This window comes from Heterocephalus glaber, unplaced genomic scaffold (genome assembly GCF_053883595.1).
Source record: "Heterocephalus glaber isolate CG9 unplaced genomic scaffold, H.glaber_assembly_v1.0 deba00001428, whole genome shotgun sequence".
NCBI lineage: Eukaryota > Metazoa > Chordata > Mammalia > Rodentia > Bathyergidae > Heterocephalus > Heterocephalus glaber.
Window position 1 is genome coordinate 29,660,334 of NW_028258293.1, and position 22,554 is coordinate 29,682,887.

The following is a 22,554-nucleotide window of genomic DNA, read 5'->3' on the forward strand; positions in this document are numbered from 1 at the left end:
AAGGGCTAAAGAAAGTAATCTCCCTCAGCAGTTCCCACAGCGTGATCCAGAGTACCCACACGCCAACTTCTGCACCCTTGCTCAGGAAGGCTGCTACCTATGCCCATTCAGGTGGAATTTGCCCACTTCTCACTCCTCCAAACATCAACTCTTCCAGGAAGTCTTCCTGGCTGGCTGTCCCAGTTGGAAGTAACCCCTTCCAGTCAGCACCCTAGTGCTAGATAACCCTGTCTTTGAGATCCATCCTCCTTTGCTCCCAATGTGTCTGCTATGCTCTCTGCAACCCTTCTGTGTTCAAACATGAGCCATCCCAGGGAAGGTAGGAGGAGTGAGGGAAAGAACTAGCAGCCCTATGTTCACATTTGAGCTCTGTGTCACTAGCTTTATGAGAACGCAGTGAAATGTTCTCATTCTTTTTAACAGAGAAGGAAACAGATGCTCAGAGAGGGCAAATAACTTGTCCAAGGTCACTCAGCAAGTTAACAGCAAAATGAGGGCCAGATGCCAAAGCTTTTTCCTCTTGTTTCCATGCCCTTGGGATTTCTCTTCCTTCCACAGATTTCACATTGCTGAGCCTCTGCCCACCTTGGGCAATTCTCTGCTGGCTCTGCTGGCACCAGACAGCAAGCTGTTTTTTGGATGCCAGTGACTGAGGAGTGGATGAGGTTGGGGAGTTATTTCCTCCCAGGCTGGGCTGGCCTTGCCTACATGGCCAGATCCCAGCAGCTAAGAACCAGATTGTGAGCCAGCTTAGACTCCATCATGGGGTGCCAGGTATTCGATGCCCAGTCTCCTTCTGTCCCTTCCCAGGACCCCATTTCTCCATCTGTGTAATAGATGGAAGGACGTGGCCAAAGTGGTCACTTGGTCCCTTTTCACACTGATAAGCCTGGTCCCTGGGGGGAGCCATGGAGCAGAGCCTTCCCATAAAAGCAGGGTCCTATCAGTGTTGGGGATTTGGCTATCTCCAGAGTGCCAGCCTGGGCCTCTGCTGCTCCCTGTGGGTATAGGTGCCACCATCAGAGGCTGCATCCCAGAGCCTAGTACTAAGGCTTGCAGTGGTGGAGAAGGATGCCCATCTCAGTACGCCAGAGCTCCCTGTGGGCACAGCCTGATTTCATCCAGTCCTGGAGCCCCGAGCCCAGCCCAGGGCAGGGCAGAGATGGGGTGGTAGGAGGGGTTCAGTGCATAAACTGTCCTCGTGCCTCTCCATGCTCCCATCCTGCCACACTCCTTCCTCACTCCAACCTTTCTTGAAGGCTTGAAGTCTGCCCTGAGCCAGGCTCTGTGCTGATGCAGACACCCAGGATGAAATCAGGCAGCAGTCCCTCCCTCCAGGAGTTCCCGGGGGACCAGAGAGTCACAGACACAAATCACATGGATAAAAAAGCTGAAGTCTGAAACTGGCAGCAACAGTAGGCTGCACAGCTGGGAGCCGGTAGGATTATAGGAAAGAGAGCATCAACAGGGCCTCAACAGGGTATCCGTTCTAGGAGGGCATTAGAAATGCTTGGAGAAGTGACTGAACCTGGCATGTTTGTGGGGACAGTGAGCTGCCCTGTGTGGTCAGAGTAGGGGAAGTCACTGTGTCATATTCAAAAAGTTAAGTCCAAGAAGCTGACAGGACCCCCATCACAAAGAGCTTGTATGCCAAGTTGGGCATACGGACTCTGTCTTGGAGGCAATAGGGAGCTATAGAAAGCATGTGAGAAAGGCAGTGGCCATACTTCAGTGGCCCAAATCTGTGTCCTGGCAACACTCATCATAAGCTCATTGTGTGGTGCTTTTATGAATACAAAACACCCTTACGTCCGTTTAACAACCAAGGCTATGAGGAGCCCAGTGACCTGCCCAGGCTGCACAGCTAGCCAGGAGCAGGCCAAGGCTTGCACTAAAGCCCTCACTGGTGTCAGGGGCCTCCCTAGATGTCCCTTGGCCCTCCTTCTTGATGAGTCTGTGCTGCAGGCTCCCATGTGCTCAGCTGTGCCTGGTGGACAGTGGCCTGGGGGGTGAGCTCCTCTCAGGGAGCCTCACGCCCAGACATTTCTAAGACAGTTCTTTGAATGAATTTGCATAGTAGCTGCACCTTCTCCAAGACTGAAGACCCTGATACAGAGCATGGCTAGGTCCCTTAGGGAGTTAATTTAAGCACAGACAGCAACAAACTAGGGCCATAGGAGGGGAAGGTGGTATAGTCTCAAGCCCATAGCCACCTCTCTTGTGCCTCAGCCCCTTATTTTAGGCCTAAGCAGACTGATTTGGGTTCCCTATGTGCTCAGAGTTCACCCTTCCCCCTAGGCCTGAAATCCTATTTGTAAGGTCATCTTGGGTCTAGATGGGGTAGTCAAGAGCCAGAACTAGGAACAGAAAGTCCCAGCACAGGGTCCCTGACCCAGCTGGGAAACTGCCAAAAAGTGCCTGGTCTCCTTCCCCCTCTTGCTGGATCTGGCTCAAGTCGCAACAGCTGGAGCTCAAGCATGTTGTTGTCCTCCTAAGAGACCACCCAAGGCTCTTGCCAGAAGGAATTTCCCCCAAATCACAGCCAAGCCTGAAGCCTGTCCAGAGACACCCCCTTCCTGCCTTTGTCTCTTGGTTGTGACTTTCAGGGACAGTTTGCCCAGACAGAAAGCCTGCCGTTCCATCACTAGTCCCTCCAACCTCTCCACCCTCAGCCTCCACCTCAGTGGTCCAGCCTTTCCACATTCTGTCCCCAGAGAAATGTTTAGACTTTCACACTTCTACTCTTTTCTATGATGTTTCTTCCTACAGGAAGCCTTCCAGAACCCTCCAGATGCGGCCATGACTTCTCTGCTTTGTTTCCAGAATAGCCTTGACATACCTAGTGATACCTAGTGATACCTGGTGTCACAGCACCAAGAACCTGTCACCTTTCTGAAGTCCACGTCTGCTGCATCCCCCAACACTTCCCACCTCCACACACTCTGGGAGCCCCCTGAGGGCAGGGACTGAGCTGCTTGCTTCCGGGGCTCCAGGAGCTGTCTGTGCATCTAGAACCAATCCTCACTCTCACTTTTAGAACCAACCAAGTACCATAGTGACCCTGGGCAAGTTATGGGCCTCTTTAGCTCTATTTCCTCACCCGCTCCAAGTGGTTAACCCAGCCTGGATTCCTGTCCCATAGGCTCACCAAGCCCAGTATCATGGGAGTGGCAGACAGAGAAGAGGGCCCAGGAAGGGAGGGTGGGCGAGTCGCCGCCAGTGAGGCTCCAGTAGGGCAAACTGCCGTGAGCAGTCCCTGCAACTCGGCCCAGTTGGGTGTTATCTTACGGGAATGTCAGCTCAGGATGCCAAATCTGTTCTTTCAAGAAAAAATCAACCCAAACGTCTGCAGTTTTATTTGAAATTTCCTGATTTTTAAGAACTTGCAACTAACTTAAAAATACTCAGTGATCCAGCATTGTGCAGGCCCCCAGCAAGTCTCAGGGCCAGAAAGCCAGATTCACCATCAGACAAGACAACTACAGAGGGCACCACAAACCTCGAGATGCTGCTGTATGGGGGCTGTGGGCCAGTTCTCCCGGTCCTAACCTCCGCCTTATCTTCCGCCTCTGAGGTCCTTTTGATGTCCTGCCACAGAGTGGGAAGGGCAGGTGTGTGGGAGAGGCCTTTCCTTCTGCCTGCACAGGAAAGTTAGGAAGAAACAAAGAAGTCCTGGAATGCAGTTGGTGAGAACCAAGCAGAGCCTTGGGTGGAGTCAGGTTAAGGGCAGGGATGGTGTCGAAAGGAACAAGGAGCCCACAGAGGGAGGGAGGCCAGAGGGGGCTGCATTTCTTCCAGGATCCGAAGGAGCTGAAAGAGTAACACTGGGATAGAGTCTCCCACAAAAAGAAAAGTAAGTTATTCTGAGGCCTCGTGGCCAGACATGCAAACAAACTCCCTGGTGAGTTTGGGGCAAAGGGTGACAAAGCTGGGATTTGTGAGGCACCTTGGGGTTGACTAGGGACAGTTACCTTGTTGTCTCACATGGCCTTAGTACAGGCATGAGAGGTGAAGCCTGTTAGTCCCATCTTAGAGGCTCAGGGCATTTTGGTTGTTAGACCCAGGGCACCAAATTCAAAAGACCCTAGGTCTTTCCCTCTGTGAGATACAGGCTGGAACATTCTGGAGAGATTGTCCCTCCTTGGCTCTTCTTGGCCCATGCCTTCACCCTCCAGAGGCTGACCTGGAGTTGTCTCCAGGACCTGTGAACTCTCCAAGGCTCTCTCTTGGTGTTTCTCAGCACTTGTTTTGGGGTTTCTCCTGAAGGTTAAATCTAGGCATTGGTTGTGAGTCCTGACCCCCCTGATACTGTGGTCCTGTGGACCAAGGGCTACACATCCTCTCCTGACTTTGTCATTCCCAACCCTTTCCTAGCACTGCTCTCTCCAGCTGTGGGAAGGGTATTGACTGACCGGTGAAACGACTAGCTAAGATGGACTAGTACAATGAAAGACTGTTCTAATACCTTTGACAATTCACAAGAGGGAAGCTGGAAAAGAATCAGAAATGGTCCTATAGGGATTGTCTTTACATCTATTCTAAGGCCATCAGTGAAGCCACCATCTTATGGTTTTGCCTTTGGGGGCCCAGGAATCAGACAGATGTAGGTTCCAGTCCAAGCTTTGCCATTTTCCAGCCTTGGGACCCTGGTAAGCTGCTCCGTCCCTCTGAGTCTGTCTGTTTATATGCACCATGGAGTCTTCACAGCACCCTCAAAGAATTGCTGGGAAGATGGGTGTGTAAGCCCAGCCCAGCCCTACATCCAGCGATGCTTAGTCTTTTCCAGCCCCTCCTTCCCCTTAGATCAAGATACCAAGACTAACTCCTCCACCTGGGCCTGCTGTACAGGGACAACCACTCCTGCAAGGATGAGGGGGACCCAAAGAGCCTTGTTTCTGACCAGGGGCTTTGCTAATTTCCTTCCCCTTACTCAGCCTTCTACTATCAAACTCCTGCCCAGTTCTCTGGTTCTAGATATTACAATGCTTGTTGCTGCTACAAAGCAAGTATGGAGGCAGGTATGTGTTTGTGGCAGGAGGACAGACAGGTGAGAGAAGGACTGGCCCCAGATAGGGGAGGGAGAAACACTGAGTGAACAGCTACGATGCATTGCATTAATGCTGGCACAATGGATTGATAAAGCTGCAATAAGGGACTCCACCACTGCTCCAAGCTTTGAGAGTGTCTTGTTGGGGGGGGGGGGTTGTGGGGGGTGTAAAGTCATTTATGAAGAACTAGGAATTTGTTATTAAGCCTTGTGGTGCAGGAAAGAAGAAGGGGAGACTTGGTTAGGGACAGGATAAGAATCTCACTAGGGTGGAATAAAAATCTCAGTATAATAGCTCAGCATTGGTAGAAACCATGGCAAGAGGAGTTTGCAGGAGGGACTCGAAGAATCTGAGAGCCATCATTCTGTTAATGGTTTCCCTTGAAAAAATGACCAGACTTTTATGCACTCCCTGTAACAAACAGTCAAACAATTTGCTTGGGCTGGACAGACTGGGAAGAGACAAGACTGCTAATAAGGACAGTAGAATAGCAGTGTCACACTAATGTCAATAGAAAGAAGTAGTTCCAGGGACCTTTAGTGCCCAGACCAAGTGCAAAGGGAGCTGTCTTGGGTCCTCAGGAAATGGCATGTCCACAGGAAAGGAGGGATTGCAGTCACTGCACCACAGATGAGGAGTCAAAGGGCCATTAAACTAAGGCCACACTCCAGGGTGGTGGCTAGGGCTTCAAACGTGGGTCTTGGCCTCCAAAGCCAGTGAATGTGCTTGGGGAGAAGGCAGCCAACTCCTCAGGTTCTGTGGTTTTGACTGGAGCTTGGATGAGGGAGGGAAAGAAACAATCCAGAGATAGATGGTGATGTAAGAATGGAGGAGGTCTAAAGGAGTAGGGGAAGTGGGAGGGGTAGGGGAAGGGAAAGAAGGGAAAAGAAAAAATAGGAGAAAAGGAAAAAAATGGAAACAAAGTCTCTGTAAATAGGGAAGGGTGGGCAGGGGAAGGGGGAAAAAATAAGAACCAAGATACTCATGTAAAGGTACAAGATCCCAATGATGAATGTAACTGTATCGTATACCTAAAATGTATCAATAAACTTAATGAAAAAAAAAGAATGGAGGAGTTGATTTGGAGGAGGACCAGGTAGACATGGGAGGGGACGGCTCTGGTTGGACTGGGTTGCCTTGAGGGTGCTTGAAGATTTACCAGGAAAGGGGAGGAAAATGGCCCTTAGTGGGAGTCTGCCATGTGCCTAACCGGCACAAGGTTAGGTGCACTTCCTGTCTCCTCTCCTCAAGGGAGCACAGGGGAGAAGAGTTCCTGTCCTGCCCCACTGCTAGGCTCAAGGCCCCTGTAGCAAAAGGCAGATTAACAGAAGAAAGTATATAGGGTTATTTAATGCAAGTTTTACATAATACAAGAGCTTTCAGGAATAAAGATCCAAAGAAACAAGTAAAGCTGGTTATTTTTTATGATAAGTTTGAGGAAGTATATAGTTACAGAGAAGTACAATTAGAGAAAGGGAGAAATGGTCTACTGGGAATAAACTGAAAGAAACTTTGCAAAGCCTGTTTGCTTAGATTCTTCTCTGGGTCTTCAAAGATAAGGATGTTCCCTTTCTCTGTGTATGGAGAGATACCTTTCAGACAAAGGTCTTATGATGTTCTTCAAAGGAAAGGGTAGAAGAAGGTCAGAGAGTAAACTTCCAATGTCATATGACCTGCTAGAGGAGAAAAGGGTGAGGTGAAGGTAAGAATGACATTCTGGTTTCTGCTTTTCTCAAATGCCAAGGTACCATATTTTGGGGTAGTGAGTCTTAAACCTTATCAATAGAGATTGTCTTCCTCACCTTATAGATGAAGAAATTGAGGCTCAGAAAGACCAAGGGACATGTCCAGGCTCACACCATGGACTGGTGATAGAATCAGGATTCCAGCCCAGATCTTAGAACAGAAAGCCTATACTTAGCTTCCCATTTCCCTGGAATTTGCCTTTTGTGGCTGGGAAGTAACTGAGGAGGCAAGATTCTGAGCCTTGCCAGCAAAAATGGACAGAGCATGGGGCCTCCCTGCCAGGCTGCCCCTGATCACCCGGACTCAGCTGAAAAGAGGAATACTGACTCCTGCTCAGGAGGAGCAGCCTTGCAGCAGGAGGCTCCAATTGATTAATAAGTTTGCTGGCTGACAGATGTTCAGACCTATTGCTGCTCTCGTGGTCCAGAGGTTCAGAGCCAGTGCTTCCTCCCCCACCCAGGAGCTTGGGCCGTGGACTTTGTCCTCCAGAACCAGCCATTTCTCTAAAGTTTAGAGTAACCTCAGGAAGTCTCTGAGCCTTGCCAGGGGAGACTGAGGTGGAAGCTTCAGGAAAGCCAGAGGTGAAGCTGAAGAAGGAGCTCACCTGAGGCAGGTGAGGAGGCTTTAACAGTGAGCAGGAGGGCAGGGTCTGGGACCGGGGCTAAAAGGTTTGGGACTTGGGGAGCATGGCCCCCAGTGTGTCCAGAAGCCAAGCCAGCAGTCTAGGATCTGGCTGAGGCCGAGGAGACATGTTCCCAGCAGTCCTCTTGTGAGTGGGGTTCTGGAGTGCTGTGGACTCGTTTTAGATATTCTTTCTAGGTTCTTATTGTTCTGAACAAAGAATTGGTCAAAACAAGTGAAAAAGGTAGGAAGATTTTATATTTATTACAGGTGGGAAAAGAATATGCTCTGCAAAGTGAGTGGGGGCCAATTAAAGTAGGAATAAAAGTATCCTCTGCAGGGTGGGCCCCTGAAAAAGCTTACAATGGGAATGAGGTTGATGGTGGAGGTCTTTTGTATCCCCTACTCCTCAGCCTGACATCATCAGATCGAGGCCAATCTATCAAAAACCTGCTTGATCTGGAACCAATGAAAGATAACATTTTCTGATCAGTCTCAGGTACGGGTGCAGGGCTCAGGAACCATGTTTCCCAAGCATGTGTCCTGATCTCCATGATTGACAAGTCATGCCTACTTGCCCAACCAGCTGGCCACAACCTAACCTCCTGCCTCACACTGACCTTGTGTCCCTCCCCTAGTCCATTCCCCAAGTTTTCTTCAGAGCCAGGGATTCAGGTCATAACTTCTGCCCTCCTAGGGTCAGCTCCAGCCCTGTGTCTAGTTGGATTGGCCTCTTGGTGCTGGGCTGGCACCACTGCCAAAAGGCGACCTGGCTAGGTTTGGGTGGGCCAAGACAGCAAGGAGTGCTGCCCCACTTCTCATCAGCCCTGTCCAAGGAGCACAGAGGGATGTTGAGCCTAACATCCTTCTGGGCTTGAGCCCCAGGGGCTGTTGTTGACCACCAGCGTGAGATTCCTCTGAGCCTCCAGTCCTTACTAGAAGCAAAGAGATAATGGATCTGTGAGCAGGGTTCATGAGCCAATGTATGTGAAGTGTGTGGCACAGAACCTAAGTTGGAGTGGGTGACAGGTCTCTGCCAGTGCCAGGAACTGAGACTCAGAAACAGTCCCTGCCGTCTCTCTGGGAGCGTTTGCTTTCAACTACCTTATCTCCTCCTCCTTCAAGTGACCTGTAGAGTCTCCCCCGTACTCCCTTTCTCCAGGCCAATTGTTCTCCTCCTCCCTTTTAGGTAGAAGTTTTCCCTGCTCTTGTTGTTGTTGTTGTTTGAGAATTTATGCCTTAAAAGGAACTTCTCCCAAGATATATGCACTTCCATTTCCTCTGTCATATTCCTCCAGCTACTTGTACAGACATTTCTCTGAAAAGTTATACAAATGATCAAAAGTACATGGAAAAATACTGATCATCATCAGTCAAACCACACTGAGACACCATGTCACACCTACTAATATGGCTATAAAATAAAGAGACAAGAACAAGTGTTAGTAAAGATGTAGAGAAATCGGAACCATCCTACCTTGCTGGTGGGAGTGTAAAGCAATGCAGCCACTGTGGAAAACTGTTCAGCAGTTCCTCAAATAGTTACACATAAAATTACCCCATGACCCTGCCATTTCACTCCTAGTTATATACCCAAGAGAATTGAAAATGTATGTCATGGAAAAATTTGTACATGGATGCTTATAACACTTGAAACACCCCAAATGTTCATTAGCTAATGAATAGATAAACTAAATAGGATCTAGTCATACAACAGCGTATGATTTGGCCATAAAAATAGTGAAGTCCTGATACATGATGCAACATGGATGAACCTTGAAAACATTATGTTACTTGAAAGAAACTAGTCACAAAAGATCACATATTTTATGGTTTTGTTCATTTCAAATGTCCAGATGAGCCAAATCCATAAATCCTAAAATAGATTTGGAGTTGCAGGGGCTGTGGGGAAGAGGAGTAGAGAATGACTAGTAATGACATGAGACTTTTTCCTGGGATAATGGAAATGTTCTTTACCTAACTAGTAGTGATGATTGCACAATTTTGTGACTATCCTAAAAAATGCTGGAATGTGGCTTTAAAAGCATGCATTTTGTGATATGTAAATTATATCTCAATTTTTAAACTAACCCCTCAGGTTCTCAGATACTATGTGTAAGGGCTGCAAAACCTTGGCTTGCAGAGGCTCAGGGCTTCAGAAGCCTGCCTAGAGTTTGCCTGCTAGGTCTGGACTGCAACGGGAGGGAGTGCTGGGGCCAAGGTATCCCCAGATCAGTGTTCAGGCTTCAGAGGCCGGATTAAATGAGGGGAAGCTCCTGCCTGTGGTGAGCCGGTCATGGAACAATGGAGAAGGCTTCCTGCAGGAAGTGGGGCCACAAGAGAGAGGAAGGCTGTGGAGGACTGGCCTGCAGAGACACAGGTGGTCTCTATCAGATGGCTGGGTGGAGTCTCCCAAGGCTGGACTTTCAGGCTCCCCACCGAGCTTCAGAGTCAGGACACCCTAAGAGATGCCTTTGAAGGAGATCAGCTCTCAGTGCTGTGATTGGTATACTGCCATGGTTACCATCGTTACAATGGGAGAAAGCCAACAGGCACAATGGGGGCTATGAGGCAAGACAGCTCTGCCTCTTGAGCCATGGTTCCACTTGGTCTGCTTGTCCAGGAGGGCGTTAAATGGGGTGGTCTCTGAGGGCCTTCTCTGTACTGACCCACAGCATAGTTTGGTGTATGATTTGGAGGCTGGACTGTTGGCTCTGATGGCAAGCGAGGTGGTGCCCTATGGGGAACTGTTGTTTGTTCTAGAATAAACCCTGGAAAAGCTTTATTCTCCACCTCTGGGTGGTGTCTTGACTATAGGGAACAGGGAAAGAGGACATTTCTAGAACCTCTGCATCAGGTCCTAGTCTCCTGCGAGCCATGACAGCGCAAGGCAAATTAATTAATATATAGACAGAAAATGAGACTTAGAGAAGAAGCTGAGCTTTGGCCTGATCCGTGCTGCTCTGGGTGGCAAAGACCCTAGACCCCGAGCTTGCTACACCTTTATTCAGAACATTAACAGAAACAAATGTAACAGAAGACTCAGAGGGTGTGGTGATGATGCTAGAACAGTGAGGAACTATGCTGATGAAGATTTGGTTCCTCCCATGATGTGTCTAGTTGGTGTAACCCTGCCCTGGAGCATAATAGCATCATGGGACCTTTGAGGCCTTAGCTGTGACTGGAGGTGAAAATGGAGTTATGTCGACCTGCCGTAGCTGGCCTGTAGACAGGAAAATTAGCCCCTAATCATGATTTAATTATGAAATTATTTTTCCCCAAAATCATGTAGAATTGCTCCCGATACTTGACCCTACACCTCGTCCCAGATCTCCTATCCTAGTCTGAGACAGACACAAGCCTCAACTCAGCTTCTAAGAATCCAGGCTCTCAGCTGGAGGCCCAAAGCTACCTGAGACTACACAAACCATTCCACTCCTGGGGCTATTGCTCAAGGCTCCATGTATGCCAATGTCTGTAACTTCTCCTTAGGAGGGAGGTGTATACTGGGAAGAGAGAATATGAAGTAGGTAGTCCTCAGTGGGATGCAGGATAAGTCCTTTGAGAAAGGTCTATTCCAGCACTGTGACATAGGAATCAGAGGGGGTGAGAGGGCTTTAATTCTTGGATTCTCACCAACAACCAAGGTCCCTGACCTCTGAAACACATTGGTTCTGAGGAATTCCTGAGTCAGGGCCCATGGTAGTCAGCTTTCTGTTCCTGTGACAAAATACTTGAGAAAATTAACTTCCAAGAGGAAAGATTTATTTTGGCTCACAGTTTCAGAGGTTTCAGTTCATAGTTGCTGGCTCCACTCTTTTCTGGGCCTGTGGTAAGGCAGAACTTCATGGCTGAAGGGCATGGTAAAGCAAGGAAGAGGCTGGAAACAAGATATAGTCCCAGAGACATGTTTCATGACCTACTCCTTTAGTTAAGCTCCTCCTCCTCCTCCTGAGTTTCCTTCACTTCTTAAAAAAGCCATCAAACTACAAGTCCATCAATGGGTTGATTCACCAATGAACATGATACAATCACTTCCCAAAACTCCACCTCTGAGCAGTGCTTTCCCTCAGGGGCGGGGTGGGGATGGGTGTGGGTAGTACTTCATATCCAAACTAAAACAGGACCACTCTGGTCATCTCACCTCCCGGCTGACTGTCCCACAGGACCAGCAGGTGAGGGGCCCCAGATGCCAAACAAGGACAGCAAGGCTACAATGGGCACAGAAGATATACCGGAAGGCAAAGCCAGCCCAGAGCCTCAGGACTCCAGGCCGCATGTGTTCCAGAGCATCAAGGTACCTCATGGGGCTCAGGCAGGGCAGGGGCCTCTGAGCCTGGCAGAGCTGAGCTATGTATAAATGCTAAGCAAGTTTCTTCCTGCCTCTGCTTCTTCAGCTGGAGAGTGGGTGGCTGTGAGGATCAAAGGGATGACCTATGAAAACACTTAGCTTGGTGTCAGGTGCTCAGAAAGTATCCAGGATATGTTCTCTCCTTCCAGAGATGAAAGATGCTCAGTCCTGTGGACAGTAGGGGTTGAGGTCCCTTGCCTCCCATTTCTCTAGAGAAATAGAGAAGTCCCCTGGAGATCTTGAACCTGTATGGATACTAATGAGTTCTGACTCCACAAGGTGACCCCGAATAGCCAACATCACTGGCACTACTGGGTGCCAGGCCCTGTGTTAAGTGTTATCACGTGTGATTGTTTTTAAATGTGGTGCTCGAGATGGAACCCAGGGTCTGGGCTGTGCTTAACAAGTGCTCTACCCTGATCCACAGCACAGCTTACATGATCTTATTAGTTCTCACCTAACCCTAGCAGACAGGTCTTCATCCTTGCACAGATGAAAAAACTAAGACTCAACAGAGTGAATATATTAAGCAAGTTTTTCTTCCCCTAGAAAGTCTGCCAGTTTTTTCAGGAGGAGGGCTGTAGGCAGGCTTGGAAATGGGGTGAGGTGGAGAGAGGTAGTTTGGGGTCGGTGTTGGGGAGAGTGGTGTCCAGGGCAGCTCTAAGGGAGGACTAGGTGGGAATGGGGTGGAGAAGGAGCTGGGAAGGACAGGGTGATGGAAGAGAGAGGAAGGTCCAGTCCAGCTCTGGGAACTCTGAAGGTCAGGGTGGGGGCCTCCAGCATTTCTTGGTCCCATGAAGACCCTGTTTTCTGTCATGTGGGTCTCTGGTACCCCCCAGGACCCCAGGGCAGTTCTTCTAGTTTGTAGGCCTGTGTGAGAAGCCACTGGCTCCTCCAATAACTACCTAACACACACTCTCTCTCTCCCTCCCTCCCTCCCTCTCTTTCACCCGCCTTCCTCTTGTTCTTCCCTCTCCTTCTTCTTCTCTTGTGTACCACTTCCTCTGACTCTATTTCTCCAAATGTATCCCTTGTTCTTCTCCTGGCCTCTCTCTCCCTTTGCCCCCCCATTTCTGCCACCCCCCCAACTTCTCCCCTCTTCTCACTTTGTTCCCCACTGTCTCCCTGTCCCCCACCATTGTGCTCTTCCCCCAGTTCTTCATCCTGTGCCACAGCCTGCTGCAGCTGGCACAGCTCATGATCTCTGGGTACCTCAAGAGTTCCATCTCCACCGTGGAGAAGCGCTTCGGCCTCTCCAGCCAGACCTCTGGGCTACTGGCCGCCTTCAATGAGGTACTACTGGTCTGGGCCCAGCCACAAGGCCAGCCTCCTCTCTGCTAACCTCCTATCTTACTGCCCACCATAGACCCTTCCCCTCCCAGTGCCCTTAGGCAGCGCCTGCCCAACAGTGCTCCTCCCCAGGCTGGACCAGAAACCAGAACCCTCCTGCCCTGGAATGTCCTGGTGTTTGCTGCTGTCTTCTAACACTCGGGAGTCCTGATCTTGGGAGCACTTTGCCAGGGGACATGGGATGTTTTAGAGCTAGTCATGCTCCCCATCCACTCTACCTTTGGCTTCTTTACCCTCTTAGGCATTTAGCTATTGGGTGTCCCAGGAAGGAGAAAAAATCACTTCTGCTGTCTCCAGAGAGGCTTAAATTACATCCAAGGCCCTTTCTGACCTTGGCATGGCAGGCAAGGGAGTGACACCACAGAGGAGTGTCTTTCCTCAAAGTTGCCTCAAGATCCACAGGCCGCTGCCTGCAGCCCACAGCTAGACAGCGAGCCTCCAGTGAGCAGCTCTGGGTGGATTTGGAGATCAGAGTCCAGCTATGTCCAGCACTTCCCTGTCAGATGTTTTCACCCTTGGAGAAGGAAGCTGCTCCCCCCAAGCAGAATTCCATAAAATTCTCTTCCCTTGTGTTACATGTCACATTCCTTCTGACCCAAGGCCTGCACAGTGTTCGCAGATGTGTTTCAGCACACCACATCCAAATCCCAGAAAGAAAAGTCAGTTCATTTATACAGTGGAGAGTACCTGTCCTTCCCAGGGTCAGTACCCCCACCATCTATCCCTCTGCGGTTAGGATCCCGGTCCCCCATGAAGAGCCTGGGGCTCACCCATGGTCACTGGCCCAGAAGCAGGGGGCAGAGGCACCTTCCTGCCCTACGAGTTCACAAGTCCCCTCTAGCACCTGCAGCCTCAGATTGTGAGTATGAGGCAGTGATGGCGAACCTTTTAGAGCTTTCAATGGTACAAATACTCCACTGTGCCACATGTGCCATAGGTTTGATACCACTGGTCTAAGGCCTGAAATTCCAGGCCTCATTCCTCTGGCTTCAGACTTTCTCTATTTGTGTCTCTCATTTGTGACATCCCTACAATTCAAAGCTCCTTTCCTCAACTGCCCACCCTATTCCATGTCCCAAAATGAAATTGATCTTTTAGCTTTATCCTCATTTCTCTGTCCTAAAGGAGCAGTGAGGCACTTTCTAGCAGGCAGCAAAATCCGAGTTCATAAGAGAGACCCAAATGATTCTTATTCAGCAGCCCATCTATTATACAGCTAGGGGAACAGAGATCGGCAATAGAGAAAGGATGCTGCAGGCCCTTGCCTGGGGCTCTGTTCCACTTTACTGTTGGTTTTTTGTTTGTTTGTTTGTTTGTTTTTTGGTATGGGGGATCGAACTCAGGAACTTTTGCTTTCGAGACAGGCGGCAAAACCATTGAGCTAAATCCCTGGCCCCTCTGTTCCTCTTTAATGGGTCACCTTGTCCTCTTGCAGGTGGGTAACACAGCGTTGATTGTGTTTGTGAGCTATTTTGGCAGCCGAGTTCACCGGCCCCGCATGATCGGCTGTGGGGCTGTCCTTGTGGCCCTGGCAGGGCTACTCATGAGTGTTCCACACTTCATCTCAGAGCCATACCACTATGACCACACCAGCCCTGGTAAGAACCTGAGGGGCTGGGCAGGAGACAACACAAGGCTGCTCAGTCCTGTACATCAGGAGCCACCCACGGGCCTGCTGGGGGCAAGATGGGTCCCACTTCCCAGGATACCTGCTGGTCCCCACACCCCATCCCATCTCCCCAGGGCTGTCTGGGTGGGTCTCTCTGGCAGGCCTAAAGTGAGGAGAGGGAGGGGTATAGTCTGCTAGGCCTCTCCTGGTGAGAGACTGTTCTATGTCACTGTGGTTTCTTTGGGTTGAGGGTAAATTTTTAATGCAGCCTCCTTCAGGGCCTGGCATTTGATAGATTCTCAGGAAATGCTTGCAGAATTATAATAGTACAACATACTACTTCCTGTGCACCAAAAACCATTCTAAGCACATTATGTATATTCATGCATTTAATCCTCACAAACAGCCAAGAGGTTGGTGAAAGAAAATTAACAAGAGAATGAACAAATTTAAAAGATGAAAGAATTTTAGATAGGAGTAGTGAAACCCTGTTCATCTCAGTGACAGTTTGTTGGGGGCCTACTTGACAGAAAGATATCTGCTCTTAGAGAATGACCCAAACAGCCTGAGCATTCACTTCCCTCCTTCCCTCTCCTTTATGCACTTCATCCCTGGATCCATCCATTCATCCAGTGGTCTGTATAACAAATCTTTAATGCTGCTTACTCTGTGCCTGATCCCTCTCAGGAGGCTCAGTCCTTCCCTCCAAGCAAATTAACACAAAACCCCGTGTGTCGTTTGCCCATCTGAGCCTCAGCCTTCACATGGACTTGGAGTGGGTGAGGCCCAGTGATCTCTGAGACTCTGTCCTGCGCTGACGCTCCCAGCTATTTCATTTGTCCATCTTTCCCTCAACATGTTTGCAGCTCCATTGTATGCCAGGCCTTCTTAGAGGCACTAGAACCCAGGTGGAAAAGGAGATCTGATCTCTAGAATAATGAACATATCCAGTGTCTGGCGGGCACTGAGCAGAGGCACCACTCACTCGACGTTCAGAGCCCTATGGGGCTGGTGTCATCCCTATTTCCTCACCAGAGAAGACACAGGCTCAGCAAGTGAGGAGCTCCCCCAGGCCCAGAGTGGTAGAACTATTCCTAGAGTCCAGCTCTGAACTGCTGAATTATCCTGCTTCTGAACTGCTCATCTGTAGAGAACACAGGTTCTAGGAGATCCCTTTGGCAGGTGAAGATCAAAGGGCTGGGGCCTCTGCTCAGTCACACAGGGAGGCCCAGAAAGCCTCCTTTGAAGGCCAGTTCTGGGTTCTTGACCATGGTTCACTTTCTCTTCTGGTCCAAGGGAGTGGCTCTCAGTGGCCCCAGCTCCCACAAAGGGAGGGCCCTGGAGAGAAGGCTGCTTCTACACCCTCATTTGGGATAATAATAGTGTGATGGTCTCCTCAAATTTGCTGACCAAATATTGGTGAGTTACAGGGCACAAACATCTGGTACTAAATTAAGAAACTGTCCTTTCCTGTACTCTGCAACTGTGTCCTGGGCTGACACTGCTTTCTCCTCAAAATGAATGAGCCCTCCAGGGTCCAGCCCCTAGCTCCCCTGCCTGGCCCACACACTTTGTGATTCAGCCATTCTGAACTCATTCTACCAACCCAGTGCCCTTTTGAACCCTGAGTTTCCCCATACTGTGACCTCTCCCAGGAATAACCCTCCCTCCCTCTCTTTCGGGAAAATCTTGTTTGTTCTAGATTGAGTTCAAACCCTACCTCCTTTGACCTCCCCACCCAAGAGCCACTATCACCATGAACCTATCAAATGCCTCTGCCAGAAAGGTGGCACAGGGCAGTTTAAGAGCAAGGACTCTAAAGCCAGACTGCCTGGGGTGTCAGTCTTGCCTCTGCCTTGGCTTGTTGCCATCTGGTCACCAGTTTCCTCATCCGTGAAATGGGGTAATGAGGAGACCTGTGCCCTAGCTTTGTTGGGGGAACAAATGATTCCTGTCCACAGCACTTAGGACAGTCCTTTGAGTCTGGTAAGTGCTGTGTCTTGACCCTGATCCTACTTGTGTTATGATCTCTCAGAGGATATGTCACAGGACTTTGAAGCTTCCCTGTGCCTGCCCACAACCTCAGTCCCAGCCCCTGACTTCTCCAATGGCAGCTGCTCCAGCTACACAGAGGTCCAGCATGTGACCGTGGTGGGCGTCATGTTTGTGGCACAGACCCTGCTCGGCGTGGGGGGGGTGCCCATTCAGCCCTTCGGTATCTCCTACATCGATGACTTTGCCCATCACAGCAACTCACCCCTCTACCTTGGTGAGGCGCCTCCCATCACTCAGGCTCTGGGGGTGAGACCAGACTTGGGTAGAAGGAAGAGGGGACCAGGGTGGGGGCTGGAGATTGAGTCCCTGATCTCTGATCCATCTGATCGCTAAAAGTCAAGAGAAGATTGGCTGTCCTGCCCATTGCAACAACCTGCCCAGGGAAGCCAGGGCTGGAGGTATTGACCCAGGCTTTGTGTTGCAGGGATCCTGTTTGCTGTGACCCTGATGGGACCAGGTATGGCCTATGGGCTGGGCAGCCTTATGCTCCGCCTCTACGTGGACATTGACCGGATGCCAGAAGGTAAGCTTCAGGACCATGCTCTCTTCCCCTGGGTACACAGATGCCAACTCACTGAGCACTGGCCTCACTGACACTGATCCAGGGGACCTAGGTGCACCCTCGAGCACCACCACCAACCTTGGACAAGCGCCACTCTGGGCCTTGGCTCTCTCACCCTCAAGATAATCTCTGTCCTGTCTCTCTCCCAAGGCTGTGGGCAGAATCCAGTAAGGTGACAGAGATAAACTGGAAAGTGCCAACTGCTGAGGAGTTATGCTTGCTGTCACTACCATTATTACAGGCCTTCAACTTGTCACATAGCTGCCCTTCCACATCTCTCAGCCCCAAGTGTGCTTAAGCTCAGGCAAAACAGAGAGGATGATGGCGCCCAAGGGGCACCTGGAGTGGGATTCAATGACTCATGTGTCACTTTAGGTGTCTTCCAGAGGGGATGTGCACTGGGGGACTTCCATGACTTCCTAGTCCTGACCACCTCAAAATCCAGGAAACTGCTGAGGCACCTTTTGGGAAATAGTGGTCTCCCATCTAGCCAGTGGTCAGAAGGAGCCAATAGGTAGGGCTGGAGATTAGTCTGAAGGCAGCCAGGAGGAAGAATCTTGGGGATTCCAGAGCTCTGGATTCCTGTTAGAACCTGTCACTGTGGCTTCTTGGCTGTCTGCTTCTCATACCAACCAACTCTGAGCCCCAGTTGTGCCTTCTGCTACTGAGAAGTCCTGACCCTTACCTGGAGATTTTCTAGCAGGCCCTAGAAGCCCCAGGTGACACCTGCATGGCTGAATGAATGCTCCCCAGCTTTTGTCTATAGCCAGGACAGGCTTGGATAGGTCTGTACAACAGTCATTAGGGACTGCCCTGCTCTGTCTCTGTTCCTTCTAGAGTGCTGACCATAGAGCAAGACCTGGGCTTTGATCACAACTATTCTTTTCCCAGAAGGAAAAGTCTAGCGAGTCAGGGGTTTCTTAGGTTTCTGAGACACACTTTTGCTTGGAGGAAGGAGTGTGCTTTCTGCCCATATTGATATCATACTGGCAGCTCCAGTGGCAGATGTGGCATTTCGAGGGACGGCTGAGCCATCTCTTGGGTCCTTTTTCTTTATGGGGGATTTTATAGGGTGGACAAATCTTGCCTGCTGCAGGCACAGACCAGTGTGAGTGGAGGAAGTAGGAAGATTTGTGTCTGAGCTCTCCCCAGCCTGTCGAGGAGGCAGGGCAGGTAACAAGTGAACAAATCAAGTCCCATCAGCGCAAAGCCACATTCAGTTACATTTGCTGAGAGCCAACTGTGTACCTTGGCCACTGCCCAAGAACGGCTCAAGATCAAGCACCTTGGAAAGCAGCTGCTGGCTCTGCTGGTTGGCATTGTCATGAATTTCTATGTTTACACAGTATCTGTGGGTGCTATGGAGATTGGAGGAGGATGTCCCCAACTCCTCCCCCAGGGCTTAAGAGCTTTCAGGAGAGATTTGTTCACTGAAGCTAGGAGTACTTTAGGATAATTCAGTCCTAATTAACCCTAGATGGGAATCACAATTACCTAAGTAACATGGTAAAGGTACACATTCTTTGGTCACCTTCCTATCTCCCCCTGTGGTCATCCTAAATAAGTTGTCAGTGGCTTTGCCAAATCACCTCTGGTGATTTTCATCAGCTTGTGGTTCTGAGAACTAGCACAGCAGTCTTAACCATTGTTTAACTTAATAATAATTTTATTTAATAATAATAGTCACAATAGTAGTAGAAATGGAAAAAAAAGGAGAGAAAGAGTAGGAAGAGAAGGAACAAATGCCTATACAGTACATACTCTTCTACATGTTCTTTACGTGTGTTAATCTCTCTCTGTCCCTCTCTAGATTTTTAAATTTTTAATAAATTGTATTTTTTAGCTTTACATGTACTCATTTCTACAATTCTCATAACAATCTTATGATATAAAAACGACTGTCCCAGCTATTAGCCCCCACTCCCAAAAAACCTATTATTACTGTACTTGTATTTCACAGAGGAAGAAACTGAGACACAGAGAGATTAAGTAGCTTGCCCAAGGTTAAAAGTTAGTAATGGAATCCAGACTCAGTAGTCCATGACCTGAGCATTATGCTACATTGCCTTAGTAACCAAAGAAGCCAAGGCCCGGAAAGGGTCAGAGACTTGCCCAAGGTCACACAAGACATAAATAGAAGAGCCAAGAATTCAGGCCTCCTACCCACCCGCCAGGCTGCCTCATGTCTCGAAGGCTAGCCCCAGGGTGGTGGGCTAGAAGAGCCAGTCCACCTTGACCCTAACATCACCATCTTTTCTTCTTCCAGGTGGTGTCAGCCTGACCCCAAAGGACCCCCAATGGGTGGGCGCCTGGTGGCTCGGCTTTCTCATCTCTGCTGGCATAGTGGCACTGGCTGCCATCCCCTACTTCTTCTTCCCCAGGGAGATGCCCAAGGAGAAGCATGAGCTTCACTTCTGGAGAAAGGCACTGGCGGGTGCAGCCTCATCTGTCAGCAAGGTAGGACCTTCCATCTCCTGCCTCAGCCCAGGCTCCAGCCCTCATCCATGTATCCTTCTTTGTAACAAAAAACTTCATCCCTCTCAGCCCCTACACATCACAGCTTATCTGTCTGGGCTCCTTTGCATGTGCCCAACAGTCCCGTATAGTGAATATCACCAGGCCCTTTCACAGCAAGATCTGGGGCTTTACCTGTATTAGGTGGAGGAAATTTGCCCAGACTCATGCAGCCAGCAAAGGGATGTGTTGATGAGAAGCCAGGCTTGCCTGAGTCCATGCCCCTCTGTGCAATCATTTGTGAATTCTGAATGTGCAATAGGAATGCTAAGAAGTAGAGGCTGTGGAGGGTGAGTCTGGGATGGATTTGAGCTGGATATGGAAGGACATATGGAAGGACAGAAAGAGGGGTGGGATTTCTAGGTGCAGGAAAGGCCTGGACAAAGGCTTTGGCTATAGAAGAGAACCTTACCCTTTCGGGGACAGTGAAGGGGACAAACAAGCACTGAGCAGCTCCTCAGGGCCTGGCTCCAGGCTGGACACTAGAATGCAGTATGTGGTCTTTAATCTTAAAGTGGAACAGGCCACTGAGGACAAAGACTCCTGATCAAGTAACAATGAAGGATGTCTCAGGGACCCATCAAATGTCTGCTCAACTCTCAGGATAGGTGGGCTTCTCCTAAGAGGAGGACACTGAAGCCCACCCCGGTAGGGACTCGCGAGAGGGAAGGAGCTTGTGACCCTTGGGCAGGACAGATGATTCCAAGTTTTCCAGAAATTCACAAAAACATGAGGCATGGAAAACAATACATTGACTCCAAATAAGAAAAGAAAATGACCCCCAAAATGCTTCTTAAGTTTACTTTTATGTCATTGAGTCAACTTCATTAATTTTTCTTTAATACTCACACACATTTCATTACATTCTAAAAATTTATGTATTAGATTCCTTCCTTTCCTAAGAATGGGAGGTGGCTGGTAGAAAACCACAATCATAAATTAAGTGTAATTCTAATTTCAAAGGGAGAATTTATAAAACTCCTGTCAAATATTTTGCAGCAAGAAGAATTCTATTTAATGTAGCAGGCCGGTACATTTGAATATGGTAGAGCAAGAAAGTTTGGGCCTGGCCTGAGAGGAAGGGCTGATGAGTGCTCTGCCTGGAAAAGCTGGGGTTTGAGCCTAAGTCTGTCTGACTCCCTGCCCCAGCTGCCCTACAGAACCTCCTCACTGCACCCCACCCCACACCACCCAGGCTGGAGAGAGGGTGGACACGGACCAAAGAAAACCAACCAGGGAAAAGGCCTTAACTGCTGGCTTCAGGACAAGTAGGCAGCCTGGAAGGAGGGCCTGCCACCAGGTGACAGGTAGATAAAGGACAGTGAAGAACAAAGAGACTGTGCAGAGAGAGGTGACAAGGCAGCTAGCTATGCAATGCAATGGGCAGGCAGGAAGCAGTGCCTTGACCGGAAGGAGGTGCAGATGGACCCACGCACTGCCTGGGAGTGGGACTGCTGGGACTACGTGGGCTGAGGTGAAACTGGGTGCATTGGCTCAGAGGCAGGGGAAGCAGTGAGGGAAAGGAACTAGTTTCAAAGGCAGAAGACAGCTTGGAACCTCAGATTCTCTTTCCCAGTTCTGCCTAGCTCAGACAGAAATTTGGAGCACATGAAATTCCTGGAACTCAAGGAAGAGTTCTTGGAAGTGGGGGTGATCTCAGTGGAAGATGTGAGGCTGGGCTGCTGGTTGCAGATGCACTCCGAGTTGGGCCCTACCTTTGAACAGAGAAGAACAGTAGTGGGCAGTGGAATGGATAGATGAAGGAGGAAGGTTGGGGAGAGCGGCTGCCTGCACTGGGCTCTGTCACATTTCAGCCATGTGACCTTGAGCAAAAGTCACTTCCCCATTCTGCACTGTCTTGTAAGGTGCAGAGGTTGGATTACTGGAGCAATGGTCTGTTCACCTCAGAATCCGAGAATGCGTAATTCCCAAGTCAAAGCTGCTGTGACTTGGAGTCAGAGTTTGAGAGCTGAGTGCTGTGATGTCTTGAAACCCTGGCTCCCAGGCTGTGAACCTGTCTGGCTGTCTGCATTTATTCTGCTGGCACAATGGGAATGGGGAATGGGGAGGGTAGGGGGTGAGAGGTTCTTAAAAAAGAACTGGAGGCTGAGAACATGATGATCTGCTTCCAGCCGCTCTCAGGCAATAAATATTGATGTGGGAGGAATCATACCCCATCTCCTTGAGGCTGCCTTGGCCAGGCTGCTTGCAGTATGCTGGCTGGCCTGGCCCACTAGGGCCACTGATGGGGACCAGCATAGAGCAAGGGGAAAGGCCAAGTTAGGCAGAAGTGGCTGCCAGAAATTCCAGGTCCCCATACAAGGGATGTGCATTTTCTGCAATGAGAGGGAATGGGCAAAGGGGAGAAGGTGGAAGAGGGATGTTTTAGAAATCCCTTCCAAGGCCAGGGATTTAGCTCAGAGATGCTGCCGCCTGCCTGCCTAGAAATCCCTTCCAGCACTTCTCCTAAGCTTGGGGCTCAAGTGCTCCCTAAATACCCTACTGGAAGTATGCAGTTTTTAAAGGAATTCAGGAGATGGTGGTAAATAATATAAGGGTTACCGTATGTGACCCGGAGAGGGCCTTGGACCTCAGTCTCCCAATGTGTACAGTGGGCAGTAGACTGGACACAGTCTGCCAGCTTTGGCACATTGGACACTGTCTCCTTTAAGTGGCTTTGTGTCTCTGAACTTTTTCA

At 49.7% G+C, this 22,554-nt stretch overlaps 1 protein-coding gene across 3 annotated transcripts in view; it reads left to right on the forward strand.

Annotated features, from left to right (window-relative positions):
• The window catches only part of Slco2b1 (solute carrier organic anion transporter family member 2B1), a 185,505-nt gene that overhangs the window by 138,255 nt on the left and 24,696 nt on the right, over positions 1-22,554 (forward strand). For 2 of the 3 annotated variants that reach the window (XM_087211940.1, XM_087211937.1), the window contains exons 2-7: positions 11,582-11,712; positions 12,922-13,059; positions 14,552-14,714; positions 16,761-16,994; positions 17,205-17,303; positions 19,609-19,799. In XM_087211940.1, coding sequence (XP_087068066.1) covers positions 11,605-11,712; positions 12,922-13,059; positions 14,552-14,714; positions 16,761-16,994; positions 17,205-17,303; positions 19,609-19,799 — 933 coding nt within the window. In that variant the 5' untranslated portion in view covers positions 11,582-11,604. Of the gene's footprint in view, positions 1-7,198; positions 7,408-11,581; positions 11,713-12,921; positions 13,060-14,551; positions 14,715-16,760; positions 16,995-17,204; positions 17,304-19,608; positions 19,800-22,554 lie in introns of those variants that run through there. The other variant, XM_087211938.1, reaches the window with a different exon arrangement.